General features: G+C 46.7%; 1 protein-coding gene across 2 annotated transcripts in view; it reads right to left on the bottom strand.

The window, feature by feature from the left end:
- Positions 1–15112, bottom strand: part of LOC126537027 (uncharacterized) — an 85801-nt gene extending 70689 nt beyond the window's left edge. For both annotated transcript variants that reach the window (XM_050184140.3, XM_050184141.3), the window contains exon 1: positions 13866–15112. In XM_050184140.3, coding sequence (XP_050040097.1) covers positions 13866–14169 — 304 coding nt within the window. In that variant the 5' untranslated portion in view covers positions 14170–15112. The remainder of the gene's footprint in view (positions 1–13865) is intronic.
- Between the last annotated feature and the right edge of the window lie 860 nt (positions 15113–15972).

Below are 15972 nucleotides of genomic sequence, written 5' to 3'. Positions count from 1 at the left end.
TACCTGACGAAAGTACGGCTACATACAAGCCGCCCGCCGGTCAGCCATCTTTGGTGCACACCATAGATTCCTGCTGCACTGCATTTAAGAGAACAAATTCTTTGCGTATATGTGTGACGATTCCTCAGCTCTATATATGTGGTCAAACTTTTTAGTTCAAATCAAATTTCTTCAGGACGTTAATTCATTTCGTCATGTCGTTTCGCATCCTTTCACTTCTAATTTAGCTTTATTTCACTTTCATTTCTCTAAGCAAAGGGAAACACGTACTACCGCATGGGAGGCTGACTTCTACACGTATATTTATTCGTTCGCATCGTCGTATAATAAACAATCGTCAACTAAATAGATTTCGTATATTCAACGCTCGCGTTATAAAATATATTCCTTAATATTTCAACGACTTCTGGTGCGTTTCATATCCGAGTAGTTTGCCTGGGCTATGTGCGATGCAAGAGCAGGCTGCAGGTCTGCATTTGAAAAAAAAAAGAAGAAAAAAAAGCTATATATTCTTCACAATTTAAAGATGCAGTTTCCTGGCACCGACAAGTTTCGTTAAGTGATCTCAACATTATTTCCAGCTAAGGATATGATATCTTGTTAGCCTTCTTTAGGAAAGTAGATATTTTGAGCATTATAGTCAAGGTTGCACCATAAATGTACTTTAAAGCCAAGGGAATCGAACTGATAATTTAAACGCTGGCTCAGATATATATACTGAACTGCCGGGGTGGTTTACGGCATTGGATTTCTGCTGAGGAGTACCAGCTCACAGTACCAGCCCTTGGCTGCGGCGTCCCCATCAAAACGGGAGTAAAAGAAAAAGGCAAAAAAAAATTGTCAGTATAGCTTGAAAGGCGAAGGACTGACAAACATAGTGAGCGAATCCTGTCGGTGCGTCCGCTTAGCTTTGTCGTTTTTGCCCCCAAACGCACTCCGCGTCCCTGGGAAGACTACCTAACCCTTCGCGCACGAGCACCTCCTGGGCCGTCCATAGCAGGTCAGCACGACAGCGGAGGCAGCTGCGGCGCCGACGGCGCAATTGCGCCTCGAACGTCCGTGTTATTACTTCTGCAAGAAAACGCTCGTGTATTGGGCTTTTGATGCTCATAAGGAACCTCGGGCGGTCAAAATCAATCGGCTACGATGACCTTGCAACGATGTCCGCCTCAGCCTCTGCGCGTTGCTTTGGGACGCTAAAGGTGGTCAGTTAATTGCACGTTGTTGCTGTTTGGGACTCTGGTTACAAGCGCTTACGAAAATTAATAGCTTCTCAAGAGATAGTATTTAAGGCCGAGAAGCTCACCCGAAGGTGCAGAAGACTCTTCTCGGTCACGTTCGGTTGACGGCAGAGGCCAGTGGAGCCCTGTACTTGGGGCCCCACCCATCAAGCTCCTAATCCCCTATCCCCCCTTTCCCCAATTCAATAAAGCTATTTTCTCTCTCTCTCTCTGTCGGGGTGGTTTCACTGTCGAACTAACAAATTGATTGATTGATTGATTGATTTAACTTCCCAAAGGAACACTGGTATTATGAGAGGCCGTTGTGGAAGACTCCGGACTAATTCTGACCACCCGGGGGTTTTTAACGTGCACCTGAAACTAAGTGCACGAGTGTTTTTATATTTCGTCCTCATAGAAATGCAGAAGCCGCGGCAGGGAGTCAAACCTGCGACCTCCTGCTCAGCGGAAAAACGCAGTAGCCACTGTAATCGTCCCAGTCAGTTGAATAATTAATTTCAGACAGAAAAGTTACAAGAAAGTGTAGTTTGAGAACGTTAGGAGAAGCAAAAGCAAGCACAAACCGACATAACTCTGTGGCAGCACGCATGAGTTATCTGTGTCAACATGCGCTGAATAATTAGCATTTAAATCAACAATAATACGAGATACAATAGGGCCCAAGAGGTTGGGGGGGGGGGGGGGCGACATACAGGGTGTTTCAGCAAACGCTTTTAAAATTTTGTTGAGGGTTGCCTATTGCAGATAGCACAATTCTAGTTCACAGTTCTAGTTAACTGGAAGTGTAATAATTAAGATTTTAACTAATTACCTTGTGGCTCATATTGCCATTTACAAATTCTAGCCGTGGAGTTCGCAAGGCGGACTCCACGGCTTTCCACTTGGAACGGATTCCACGGCGTTTCACTTGGAACGCCGTGGAACACAAATGCATTGGCGTTCGAGTTACTTTCTTAACAAAACGTCGTTTATGCATTCAAGCACAAAAGTAACCGTAACGCCAATGCATTTCTCCGCAAAGTTCGGAAATTAATATCTCGTAACTGCTGTCATCCTGAGCCTTGCGAACTCCACGGCTAGAATTTGTAAATTGCAATATGGGTTATAAGGTATTAGTTAAAAACTTCATTAGTGAACTTTATGTTAATTAGTCGATTGTGCATTTACTTTTTTTTTTGCAAGTAATATCTGCCTCTTCGAGTAGACCACCTCATGAACTAGAATTGTGCCATCTACCACAGACAACCTTTAAGAATTTTTGAAGGTGTTCGCTGAAACACCCTGTATACAGGTCAGAACACGCACGAGAAAAAAAAATATCTCAACAAGTCTGAATGCTTGGAAAGTAGTATTATTGGATACATTTTTATATAGTGTAGCCTAAAGAAAGCTGGAGGCAAAATGTAAGCATCATGGGAGGCATCACACTTATTCAACATGGTACTGCGCGGTGATAGCCTGCGGTGATAGTGACAGGCTGCGATCGCCTGTTTGCGATCCTTCTCCATCTCTCCTCTCTCTCTACTTTCTTGTCTCTCTAGCTCCACCTCCCCCGTTCCCCGGTGTAGGGTAGCCAACCGGTATTTTTCCTTCTGGTCAACCTCACTGACTTTGTCCTTTCTTTTGTTTATCTCTCTCTATCTCTCCCAATGTAATATGCAGTATAAATTACAGGTCTTCTTGCCGCCGTTCGTCTTCACACGCGGAACTAACCATTTATTCGTATTTCTCGTAGAAATACGTTTTTGTTTGCGTCCGAAAGGGTCCTGGCATGTCTGGAGACACTAAATACGGAAAATCTCAGGGATTGCCAACCTGTTATAAAATAGAACTTCGATGGGGAAAACATTGCATTCAAGAGAAAGAGTATGCATATGAACTGACTTAGCCATATGTCAGTTGTGAGGGGACAGACATCAGCGTTGCAGCGAAATGCTTCAATTATTTCGCGATAATGTTTAGATTTCTCTTCCATCATCAGCTTTCACAAGATCCAAGTCCAAGTGTTGAAATTCAGACGTCCTTCTGATCAAACCAATGAAGCGTGACCGATAACAATATTTATATCGAATACATGGTTCTGTAGTGAAAACAATGAACCACAAAATTTGAGCTATAGGTTAAATGCTGTTTGAAAAAACATTGAAAATTGTTGCTAAGATTAAAACAAGCCCAGTAACTAAATAATGTTTCCGTTTAATGTTTTAACGGGGAAAGTGCAGATAAAACGACGCTTTACTCTGCTGAAGTATTCTTAATCTTTTTTTATTATTATTATAAAGATTCATCAAAATAAGAAAAAGCACTTTGCTGAAAAGAATTGATTTGATTTATTCATGTTTCTTTTTTTTATGGTTAATCTCATCAACACAATATACTTAACGAGAAGAAACAGTAAAACGTAGTCGTGAGGGCAAACCACTCATTGCAGCTGGTTTGAAGAGCTCATTCTTTTTCATAGAGAAATAAAAAGGAAAAGAAAATGGCAAACGTTAGGAAATATTTGACTGAGCCACATTTCGACCTTTAAATACATTGAGTACACATTGAACTGTTTGAAAGTAAACAAAGTAAAATATTAAGCCACAAGACACGCAAAGTGGTTATTGACTAAAGAATACGCTCTTATACGACTCCTATTCGGCATTTTTAACAGCTCAATAGCTGGAGAACTATCTGAAAATGAAGTAGCAAGATTTTCAAACGCAATAATTATGCCTGTCGTAGTTAGGCCGTCAACTACTGAAAGTGCACGCTAGCTTGCTCAATTTCCTTCTTGGTTTGGTACGAAAGCTAACATTCATTCTTCGCAGTTCCTAACTTTAACGAGAACATACGCTGGTGTGGACTTAGCTCTGTACGTAAAACTAGCGCTGAACAACTTTACGGTGACATATAATGCGTGTGAAAAAATGCGGGTTTGTTTTCGGTTCGTCAATAAACGCTATTCTGTTCAGCGCATCACAAGAACGACGGCCGAGTTGACATCCGCGCCGTACCTGTGTCACGTGGGTACGTGACACAGGTACTAGGTACAGGTACACAGGTACAGGTACACAGGTACACAGGTACACAGGTACAGGTACACAGGTACACAGGTACAGGTACACAGGTACTTTTAGCAAACTACTAAAATACAAGTGCCATTCCATTTATGCGGATTAGATCAATTGCACCACTGGGAGCCGAGTATAAGAGTTAAGTAGCGTTTGCTTTGCGTGCGAGTTTTAGGAACAGTATACCCTCAGCGCACAGAGTTCACAAGCCGTGTTTACATGAACGCGATAGTAGCGTCATCAGGCTAATACTTATGCGGAAGCGTTTGCATGCGGTGCATCCAACTTCGTCCGAAACAAGCCGGAAGCTTGTTTCCGGCGATTTGCGTTCCGCGGCTGAGCGGAGGACAGCACAGGGCGGCAACCTTCTCGCTTTTCCTCTCTCCCTCAATGCGACACGTTAGTCTTTACGCGCACCGCTTGATATGACTTGCCCCGTCTCGATCTACTACCTCCTGGCGCGTCAATGCGATTCGCCTTTCTAGCACATTAGCGCCGTTCAGACGGATGCGAAGCGCTAGAAAAATTGCAATCACATTCATCCACATTCATATAAACGCCGCTGCAGCTAACCTACTTATCTGCGCCATAATGACTTTCAATTAACCTCTCACGAAGAGGCACTGACCTCGGTGTGCGACGATTCAATGTATGGGCGCACTCACCTTCGAGACGGCGCGGCCATCTTGATCCGGTCCGACACTATCCCCCCGACTCTTTCGAACAGCGGACGTGCCCATCGGCGCACCGAAGAGAGCACAGTAGATTCGTCACGACGTCATCCGCCAATATACTGGAACTGACGACGTCATCCCCTTCTTCGCGTAGTGCTCGCACACTTCTAGCGCGCGGAAATCTTCGCGGTGGCGTCAAGTTCCTCGAGAAGCCAGGGGCCCCGCCGCTGGTCACGGCTCCTTTCTTCCACTGTTCGCCACTGCTTCGCCTCTGCCGAACGAAGGATAGCTCGCTTCCGATCGGCGCTGAATGTGTGCGCGCAGTGGAATGACGGGAGAACCAACCTTACGAACTGGCGTCCCCGTTGGTTCGGCCCGAGCGTTTTATATATCCAAGCCAGGGTGCCTTTGATCAAATTTGCGGCGAAGGGCGGCCTCGCCGCCGCCGCCGCCGTCAGAGAAAGGAGGAGGGAAGCGCTGCCGAGGCGAGAGCGGCGAGGTGGCGGTAATTTGGACACGCAAGCAAGCAAGCAAGCGAGCATCGGCTGCGGCCCGCCGCGTTGCCGAACGAGCGGCCAGCGGCGCACCACGTCCCGTAACTCGGTTATAACCCCTGCGCCCCCCGCCCTTCCTCAACCACTCCCCCCACTCCCTCTCGCCCCGTACCAAGGGCCGTTATTCGACGGCGTCTCTCTCTCTTTCTCGTTTCTTGCGAAGAACACACAGACAGCACGCAGCCTCTGGTCTCGTGGCTTCTTTTTTTCCCCATCGCAAGCACGCCCTTCGTGAAGGCAGCAGGAAGAGGATAAGAAGCCGCAGTTTTTATAACCATAGATATGCGTGTGCAGTAGATAGATGCACGATTCGAAAGCGTTTGGGTGTATTCCTTATAGGGCGAGTCACGACAAAGCGAATGTTCGTCACTGAGTGGAAGCCCGCGTAAGGGCTCGCACTCAGGCGCCGTCTATACGTCTCGTAGACGCGCAGGTGCATGAACTTAATGTACGCTTAATCGCTTAATGTACGGTGCTGCCTTCCGACACAAAGAACGTCGAAGAATAACGATGCCTGAACAAAAACGACGCCTTACCAAGCAGACCCTGCTGAGGCATTGCTGAGTGGCACAATGCAAAAAGTTCGTCGACTGGATTCCACACCATTCATCGCGAAAGTAAAGGAGCACAGAAAAGTCAGTAATGAGTATAGTGAGTATTCATGTGACCTCAAACACGCAATTTTGCTGCCTTATGCGCAGCTTTCGTTTTGTTGTTGGAGATAAGCGGATCTAGAAAAAAAACGCACTTTTTCGTCGTGCTGGCTGTACAATAATGTGGAGGCTTAAGTCACGTCAGTGCATGTGCCTATAGGTGCTTGTCTAACACTAATAGAGAATGAAACGGATGTGGCAGAGCTAAATAGATATACAGCCGAATTGACAATGTGTCTTGTTTCTTTTCTTTTTTTCATATGAACTGCTCGTAACTGAGGTTGCCCGCGTTCGCTGACAATGTATTCGCTAATACAATTGGCCAAGGGTGTTTCGTAGAACCACTCTGGTGTACCTGTTTCTTTGAGAATACAGTTCGCATCACAGGAGCAGAATTTGATTTCCGCGCGAAAGACGTAGAACAAAAGAACAAACATGTTTCTCTGTGTCTCTACGCCGCAGGCGAATCTACAACACGCAACCTATCCACTTTACAAGTTCTTTTGTTAAACATGTAAGGTAAGTGAATACAACGCGCGGACATTTTACGTGCAAAGAATCACGCAACAAATGAAGTAGAGGAAGGGATTGCCTGCTCCTAGGTTCACGTGCTATGGGACGCCTGTGCTTACGGGAATGTTCCACATCCGTCGCCATGGCCGTGAGCAACGGTAGCTAACATTCCCAGGGTCAGATCTATAAGTACACATGGACAAATACTCAAGAAAATGGACGGAAGAACAGTCGACGACGTAGCTCAACCGCTGGATCATCGCACGCGTAATGAGGCATATGTAGTGTCCGTTTCTATCGGTGGCAAGTTGTCTTTTCCTCCACTTACATTTTCCTTCGATTTATCGTATCTACATTTAAATCATAACCACAGTTATTATCACCATGCTTTCCTTCGCTTCACTGTCTGTTGGGTTGATGTGCTTATGGCAGGCAGCACGCAGATACACACAGAGCGACAGACTTCACTTTCATGGTGACGACAATCTCTCGCGGTGTTATCGGTCACTGGAGCGCGTAAAAGGAAAATGAACATTGACTCTTACAGAATAATAGTGTAAAAAGAAGCCATGTATGAAAGCTTATAAAAAAGTGTCACCGCCCAAGCACTCCGTACAGATGATAAACCACTGGGTTAATCCCGACGGTTCATTAAACGACGGTTTGGTAGGCTGTCGGATCCTCGGTGCGCAGTTGCTGCTTGAGCTCGGCTGCACGACCCTGTTCTTGTACCCGGGCCGCAGCATCGGCACGGCGTAGACGAGCTCGTTCCCGGTTATGGTCGTGGCCTTGCTGATCGAAAGTTGCCTGCTCCTCAGTAGTACGTATATGACGCGTGGCCTACCCATTTCGGAACGGGAGAGAAACTGCTGCGCGCGCGCTCGGCTGCGACGAAGTGCAATGACGTCACTGCTGGCGCAGCCAATCGCGCACCTCTCTTTTTCTCTTCTTTCTTTCTTTGTCGCGCATGCGCATGGGGTTGCGCCGGAGGAGTTTTCGGCGTACAGTCAACGGACGGACGGACGGATGAATCGGCTAGCCATACACAGCTTCGCTGTAAGAAAACAGTACTCGTTACGACTGCAGCTTGCGCGTCATGAACTACCAAGTGAACAAGTTCTCGCTAGGGTATTCGTAGTTTTCCTGCCATACACGAGCGGCGTACGTTGTGAGATCAATTTGCGCTGCCGTTCGTACTTGCCAGAAATTAGGTGACGTAAGACTTTGCTCTTCTCCCAATAGCAACGTATATTAGTGAGGAGGATACTTGCACGTCTTTGAAATAGAGTGACAATTAAATAAAAAACATTATATGCTCAGGAGGTATTGGTGGCCTACTTGGCTTGCCATTGTCATTATAAAGACAGCGCGTTGTTAAGACGTGCGCAAACAATCGTGTTTGTGTGACTTAGTGTTCGTTCATATTTCAACAATCGCGCTACCTTTGAAAAGCTTATGTGTCTTGTGCGCGAGATGCTCCGACGTACTCTTGCTTTACAAAGAGCACTTCCCTTCGTAGACTCTTTCTTTATCGTCATGTTTGTTTGTCGGTAAAGATTCAAAGCATATCATCATGTGAATACCTTTCTAAGTTGATTATTATGCAATGTAACTGTGATAAACGACAATGATGGGATAGATAGGTATACAAAATTTCAAGTATTTTATGTTGTTCACACTGACCACTCAGCTTGCGCCACTACGTTACGCACGATTTCCAAGTTTTACACATATCTACTTGCTGTCACAAAAAAAAGAAGGATAAGAGGGCAATTAGCGCTAACGCATTAAACGTGTTATCGTAACGTTAAAATTCATTTTCTTGTTATTGCTGGATTCTTTAACACACGTCGTTCATCATTGCCCATCATCAGCCTCAAACATCCTGCTACCAATCGAAGGTTGATTGCATGGTTAGTTGGTCCGCCCGAAAAAGAAATAAACTCAGTTTATTTTTTCCCTGCACTATCTGCATCTCGCCCTGCACATGGCTCTCTTCGCGGAGGATAGTACTTTTACAACAGTACTCCTTCACGGTAGTTGTACCTACCATATTAAGAATTTTGCGTTCATTCATACATGCCTTTCTTTTCTCGTTCCAATCAACACAGCGTCGTTGAAATGCAAGCAATAGTATTACGTCGTTCGCAAAAACACTAGGAAAGAAATCTCGTTCTTGGCATGTATGACATATGGACATTGTGGTCTTGAAATGTTCCAGTATCAGCACGAACATGCGGCGGGAGTGCCGTCACATTTCGTCCAGTTAAGAACAAGATAATTCCAGAACCGCCACTGGCGTTAGTTTCTTAGCAGCCTAAGATAACTGAAGTGGCCAAGTTTAAAGTTATACTATACTTTTGCAAAGACTGTTCCTCGAAGAGTAAAACAGCGTTGAAGAGATGTGACTTGGAGAGAGAGCGAGATAGAGAGATAGAGAGAGAGAGTCGAATGAAACTCTAGAGGTAAGCCCAGCGACAGGCTTGGCCTGTTACTCGATGTTAGATGGTGAAAGAAAGGGAGTGAGATAAAAATAAAAACAAATTGCCTTAGCCATTAGCGTGCCCTTGTTTGTGTGTGTAATGCATTAGCTTTCTTAGGGTACTTCACGCACTTTCCGGTATCTATCTATCTATCTATCTATCTATCTATCTATCTATCTATCTATCCGTCTTCCCGTATACTTGGGTAACTCGGTATATATGTGCCAATGTGTACATACGTGCCACGCTTCAACGAACCTCTTTCAGACCGACATGGGTCACTGTAAATGCGGCACTGGGTAGACGCCGATGTTTGAAAAAAATATTTGACGCCTACTTGGACCACTTGGCACGTGCCACTCGGTCTCTGCTTGTCTTCAATAAACTTGTTTTATGCCAACTTGGGTCACTGAGCGTGTGCCAGTAGGTGCGCGCTGGTCTTCAATGAACATCCTTGATGCCAACTTGGGTAACTAGTAGGTATGCGCCACTAGGAATGTGCCGCTTTACAATGACCAATAAGATTCCTTAAATTTCTATGATGCTGAGCGGAATCGAACGAACGTCACAAGGGTTCCTAAACGACACCAACCCGACGCATTAGCAGGCTGCGCCATGAATGCGCAGGGTATTTGCTGCTTTTCAATGAACGCCTTTTACGCCAATGTTCTAGCTAGCTGCGCCGTGAATTCAAAGGGTATTTGCCGCTCTTCAGTGAACCGCTCGCCAACGTGGGTTACTGAGTATGTGCCACTGACTATGCGGCAAGCGAGGGAACATTTCTCATCGTTCACAGGAACTGATGCGCCACGCTTCTGGTCTCGGAGGCCACGCTCGGACTTCGTGGCAGTGGTGCAGCATGTCCAGGAAGAAGTGTGATAGAGGAGCCTGGTTGCTACATGACGCGTTTTTCAGGAGTCGTGCATTTCAGAGGCCACGCCCGGGCTTCGTGGTGGTGGCGCTAGATGGCGCCGAGTGTTCTTAGGGAAGCGATACAGTAGGGCTCATACATACCTCGTTTCGACGGTGGCAATGCGCTGTGTCGCTATACTGATTCAACGCTAACGCATTACCGTCAACAGCCATCGTGAGATGGGAATTCTGCCGCAATTATTTTTAAATTTGCTTTGCATTTGACTTGTTCAATTGCAAAACACCTCGAATGTGGCGTTTTTTTACTGTTCTCCCGCTACGTTGACTGTTTAAGTGCCTTTACGAAATGTGTTTTATTACCAAAACGTATTTATCATCCTTTGATCAATGAACAGTTTATTATTTGTGGAGAAGTCGGTGACACAATAGTCGCCAAACTTTCCAATTTGATGCTAATAATTTACTCACTCAAGTGCCAACGTTGTCTTCTGCACAGTTTTGCCTGCACTATTCCCGTTTTTTCACGAAGATAAAGCTTGTGTAAAAAACCGCTACGATTAAGCTAGATTAAGCTAGTTTCACTATGATAGCTAGCGACGCTTGAAAGCAACTCTATTATAGAACTATGAGACGTTCTTTTTTTTTTGTTTAACTAGGTGTGCGGATGCCCCAAATGCGGGCAGACACACATTGAGCGATCGTTCAGCTGACTTTCGCCAAAGACAAACTTTCTTAGGTCCCATTCAAAATAGGCCAGGGGTTCCCTGGAAGGTGGAGATTTGAACGGAAGTAACTAAGGGAGTTCAAGAGCGTTGCTCGTCTCACTTTGGCACCTGCATTTTTTTACAATAGGGTTCTATATATCTGCGCACGCCTGTGGCTTAGACAGCAATGCAAGAAATGCAGGCTGTAGAGATAATGCTGGCTGTTTTCCATTAGTCCAAGGTATTGCTAGCCCATGAGTGGGATAACACGCATTGTTTTTGTCATCATATTCACTTCTTACCATCGTTTGCCTCCTCTGTCGCTATCCTTCCCACTTTCTCTCCGTTTGAAGTAGCAAGTCAGAAGCATGAGCGAGCAGAATAAAGGAGATGCGAGGCCCAGGCTAAATTTTTTGTTAGTCACAACCATATGGAGTAACAGACGATGAAGCCAGAATGAATCTAAACTCTTAGCTTTTCTTGCTCGGATATTTAGGATGAGATTGAAACACACCAAACGGCAGGCACAAGCGCTATCTTCCAACAGTGAAGTGGTGTTGAATTGTGCTGTTTTAAGTTGAGTTGAAAGGTAGTGCTTGTGTCAATCGTTTTATGTGGAAACATGGATTTCAAAAGAAGAACGTCTAAATAAAAATAAGAAGAACGAACAAGGACAAAATTACTAAAGATGGATCTTATCTTGTGATAAATGTTGACTGCCCAAATTAAGTACACAAAGGGCGCGGAAATGGTTCATTTCAGTGACCGCTGAACCAATTTCAATGAAATACTTCGCACTTACGAGAAAAGAGTATTATGTTACTGACAGCCGGAAGGACACAATTTGGATTTAGAAGCTCTGCTTCCTGTAAATCATAAATTGCTGGCAACAATGAAATTTCTAAAAAAGAATATTGAAGCAATATCTTGCGGTTGTGATAAAAACTATAGAGAACCTTCTGTGCCACTGCCCATCCGCCGAATCCCAACAGCGTGGTCTGCGTGCTATAGTCTAGGTCGCTTATACCACAAACAATTCTCGAAAGCAAAGATCCCAGGACATCGGCCGAAGAACTCCAGTATGCACAAAGACCACCAAAGCGCTAATGCATGCGCTTTTTGAAGGCAACTGGGATATACGAGCTATGCGACTACATACGTAAGAGGACTTATATACGTGAGGGGACATTCATCTGCGGGTGTGCGCACAATGACTCTCCTTCTTCCCCCCCCCCCCCCTTCTTGACTTTCTTACCCTCTCTACCACGTGTAGGGTAGCCGACCACGCGCCACCTTGGTTAATTTCTCTGCCTTTCCACCTTTATCTCTCTCTGTTTACGTTATCCATCATGAGTGGGATATGCTCACATAACCAAGCGCCCTAGACAAGTGGTGATGTGCGAGCACGCAGGCCAGTGTTTCTTGCAACAAACTATATCTTTCGTCTTTATTATCATTGTTTTTAATGTAGTAGTCCTGTTTTGTGACCTGCCGCGGAAGTCGCACCACAATGGAAGAACCGTGCATGAGCGCTCGGACACTCATGTATATGTGCACGTTAATAAACAGCTTTATGGGTGGCAGAAATTATTCCGGAGCTCCAATTTTCTCGAAGCGCGCTAGTTGTTTCGGAACGTTTATAACATCTTTTCTTTGTCACGTCAATTTATTTGAGAAAATGCAAGCCGCGACAGCGCCTCACCAGTCGTGTAGGCGATACATGTATAAGAATGAATTAATGCTCATATTCTTCCCATATAATGAGAAGAAAGGTGTTAAGACGGAAAGTTTGAACTTAGTAGCTCCGCGGCATGCGTATTACGCAACCTAGAGAAATATAGGCCACCTGTCGAGGTGGCTCGGTGACTGTGACGTTGTACTGTTGAACACGAGGTGCGCGGGCTCGACTTAAAGCCGTGACGACCGCATTTCGATGGGGAGCAAAGTGAAAAAAAAAAAAGAACCGCTCTTGTGTGTAAATCTATAGGCGTACGTATAAGCAATTTGGAACTCCCCCCCCCCCCCCCCCCCACCCTGCCCTCCCGCGGTGTCCATTAAAACCCGCTGTACTGTTCCAACATGTTCAATTTCAAGATTAAATTCAGTGTAGGCGTAGTCAGCATCAACAGACAGTCATAGAATCAATGACGTCGATGCGCCCAGCAACCGCCGCAAGAAAAAACACGCTCACAAACACTATTTCGCGATTATACAATATAATTAAGTGTAAGTTGAATACGTAGGCTGAAGATGTCTTGAATGCGCGGATTAATTTTTCTGTATTTAAGATAGTGGATCATTCTTTTTTTGTGATTATTGTAACCTATAGTAATAAAATATGCACGCTTTTCGTGAGCCTGGTAATCACCTCAAATCCTGTTCTTATTCCTTCCATATGGCTGCGTTCAACAGCGAAAGGTGAAGAGCCACGAAAGAGATGACGTCTAATAAAGAAAAAAAAAAGGCAGATGCCTGCGTGACATAACGTATCTCTTATCCCGGACATCAGCAGAGTCACGGCATCATCATGGCTATAGAAGCCATCTATTTTATTAACTCTCACTTGCTCGCTAATTGTGTCGCTCATCAAGCCAGAGTGTTCCCTATGTAATTCTGCCAGACTTATATGCGACAGGAACGTGAGAAACGAAGGGCGCGAGTTATGCTTGGTACTCATGACATCGCGAAAGTATCCACTCGATCTCGCTACACTACACCTCGCTCAAGGTACTGCTATACACTGGAGAAGGGAAAAGGGGACGAGCACCAGGAACGAAGAATATTGAGGACATAAGGAACTGTCCCGTACACTTGGAGCAAAAGTATACGGACCACAGGGTCGCCGAAGAAACAGAATTTCTTCGTAATTAACCCGCATAAGCGGAAACTGACTAGTGCGCTAGAAAATTCGTAATGCCAAGTATGGACTGCAGTCTCTAATTTCAAGTTGCATTCACAGACCGAGGAGAAAATTAGTTTTATCGCGCAATCCCTGGTCCGCATACTTTGCTCACGGGTGTACCCCAAGTACGCGACATCGGTCTACCGCGAGCTGCCAGTGCACGCGAGCGTCACGCAGTCGCTGAGGTCTAAAAGTACAAGGCCCGCACTTACTCTGAATGGCCGGGAAGACTGGCGTCGGGTGGTGCTGCGGCTGCTGCGGTGGCGGGGGTGGCGGAGGTGGCGGAGGCTCGGGCCTCACTCCTCGAGCGATGAGTCCCGCCGCGCCGCAGGTCGGGGCCGACGCGGACGGCGGTGCCGAGAAGGACCTTGGCACGGGCGCCGAGTAGCGGTGGTAGGCGGCCGTCGGAGGACCAAGCTCAGCGTACGAGCAGGACAGCTGGCACGCCGCGGATTCCATGCATGGTTCGAACGCGGCGCTGGCCGCAGCAGCCTGGTTCAGGTATCCGTAGTCCATGGCCGAAGCGTTCTCTCTCTCTCTCTCTCTCTCTCTCTGCGCTACTCCAGTGCTGCTCGGTCTTCGCAACCAGAACCTACCGCTTTTCCGTTCTCTGAGCTCGTGTGATATTCGCGAGCGAAAACCACGCAGGGTCCGGGCGCTTTCTTCAGCCGACGATCTCTAACGAGATCATATCAGGCACCCGACCGACTAGTCGTTCGTCTCGAGCGAAGCCGCTGCAGAATTTGTCCCAAACGCGGGATATGCATTCAGTTGAAGATTGTGCCTGCCGAGTTGGCCACTTAACGACGACGAACCATAGTGGCTCGCCCGAAAGCTGCAGTTGTTCGATCAGGTTTCAGGACAAGCGAAGTTCAACTGGAAGTGCCATGTTTGCTCAAGAACGCAGCTAATTAGCTGAGCCAAGTCCGATACGAGACCTTACCACTCCCTAGTGGTTCATAACAGCCACAACACTCTATTTCCCGTCTATCTATATGTAGGTACGTCAGGTGCACGTTTCATATCGACCTGTCACTTCGGTCTCTCACTCCCTGGTCCCGCCTTTCGCACTACTCGCTCACGCACAAATCTCAACGCAAAGTCCTGAAAAGCCGCGACGTGCCTCACCTCAACGGCGGCGCTTCGAGCGATCGGCGCGATCGGGTCCGCGTGCTGCGCGCCGCGCGAAAAGTCGATGCCCAACGAAACTGCCCAATGCGGGTTCTGTTAGGCCTGGCACACAGAGAGTTCACAGTACGGCTATGTACGGCTTGTGGCTGCTCCGACGAAGTCGCGCCTATCGGTACCGCGGAGTCACGTGCCGGAGGGGACCCGGCAAAACAGTACGCGTTCAGTCGCACGCACAGCACCAAGAGAACCACCAGCAACGGCAACCAGCGCCGCACACACGGTCGGCGCTCACGGCATGCAGCGATCGCTCCCTCCACGGCACGTTCCCGGTGAGGCGCGGTGTTTTGATCGAGGCATCGGGACTCCCCCAGCGCTTTATAGCAGGCTCCTCCTCCGGGAGCAGCGGACCCTTCCTCCCCACGACGCCCCGCTCTCTCCCGCCGCTCCCCAGACGCGCTCTGCTCCCCGCGTCCCGCTTTCCCTCGTCATCCCGCGGCCGCTCGGCATCTCTCCATGCCCTCTGCCATGCGCGATCGTTCTTGTTTCGTTTCATTTCGCGTGCAATTGAAACGTCCCTCCATTACGCGGCCTTTCGACACCGCTGGAGCACCAGAAGTGAGTTGCAAGATGATATAGGTACATAAAAACGGCGTTCAAATACCAGACGACGTTCACATGCCAAACAATAAGCAAATATTTCGAAGAACATATACTTAATCTGGCAAATTGCTTTTCACGTTGAGGTGATTTAAAACCCTTAATTTGTCTTTATATCGTTTATCAGTGTGGCTCAAAGAGTGAAAGACGACGACACTGTGTTGCCCTTTGTCACGTGAACTCTGTTCGCGCGTGTTTAATAAGCTCAAAACTGCAAGCCAGCTGTCTCAGCAAGATGCCACAATTAAATCTAAGACGTTTCTTTGTGGAGCATATACATTTAGCAAAATTACCTTTCTTGAATTGCCGAAATGTGGAAATACTTATTACCGGACGGCAACTTTTTTGTATTTTGTACCATTTGGTTACAGTTGCCAAACAGGATGTCAGCATTCTGTCCGGTTTCTACCCAGCCTCGAGCGAAGAGGAAAAAATTATCAGAGCTAAGGTGTGCTGACAAAAATTAGCCCAAACTGCCATCTACCTTGTCAAGACCCACAATGAAATTGAAGCGCTGAGGACCCATATAAC

The sequence above is a fragment of the Dermacentor andersoni genome, chromosome 4 (assembly GCF_023375885.2).
Source record: "Dermacentor andersoni chromosome 4, qqDerAnde1_hic_scaffold, whole genome shotgun sequence".
In the NCBI taxonomy this organism is placed as follows: Eukaryota; Metazoa; Arthropoda; class Arachnida; order Ixodida; family Ixodidae; genus Dermacentor; species Dermacentor andersoni.
Note: the sequence above shows the minus strand (reverse complement) of the source record. Positions and strands in the feature narration are given on the sequence as shown.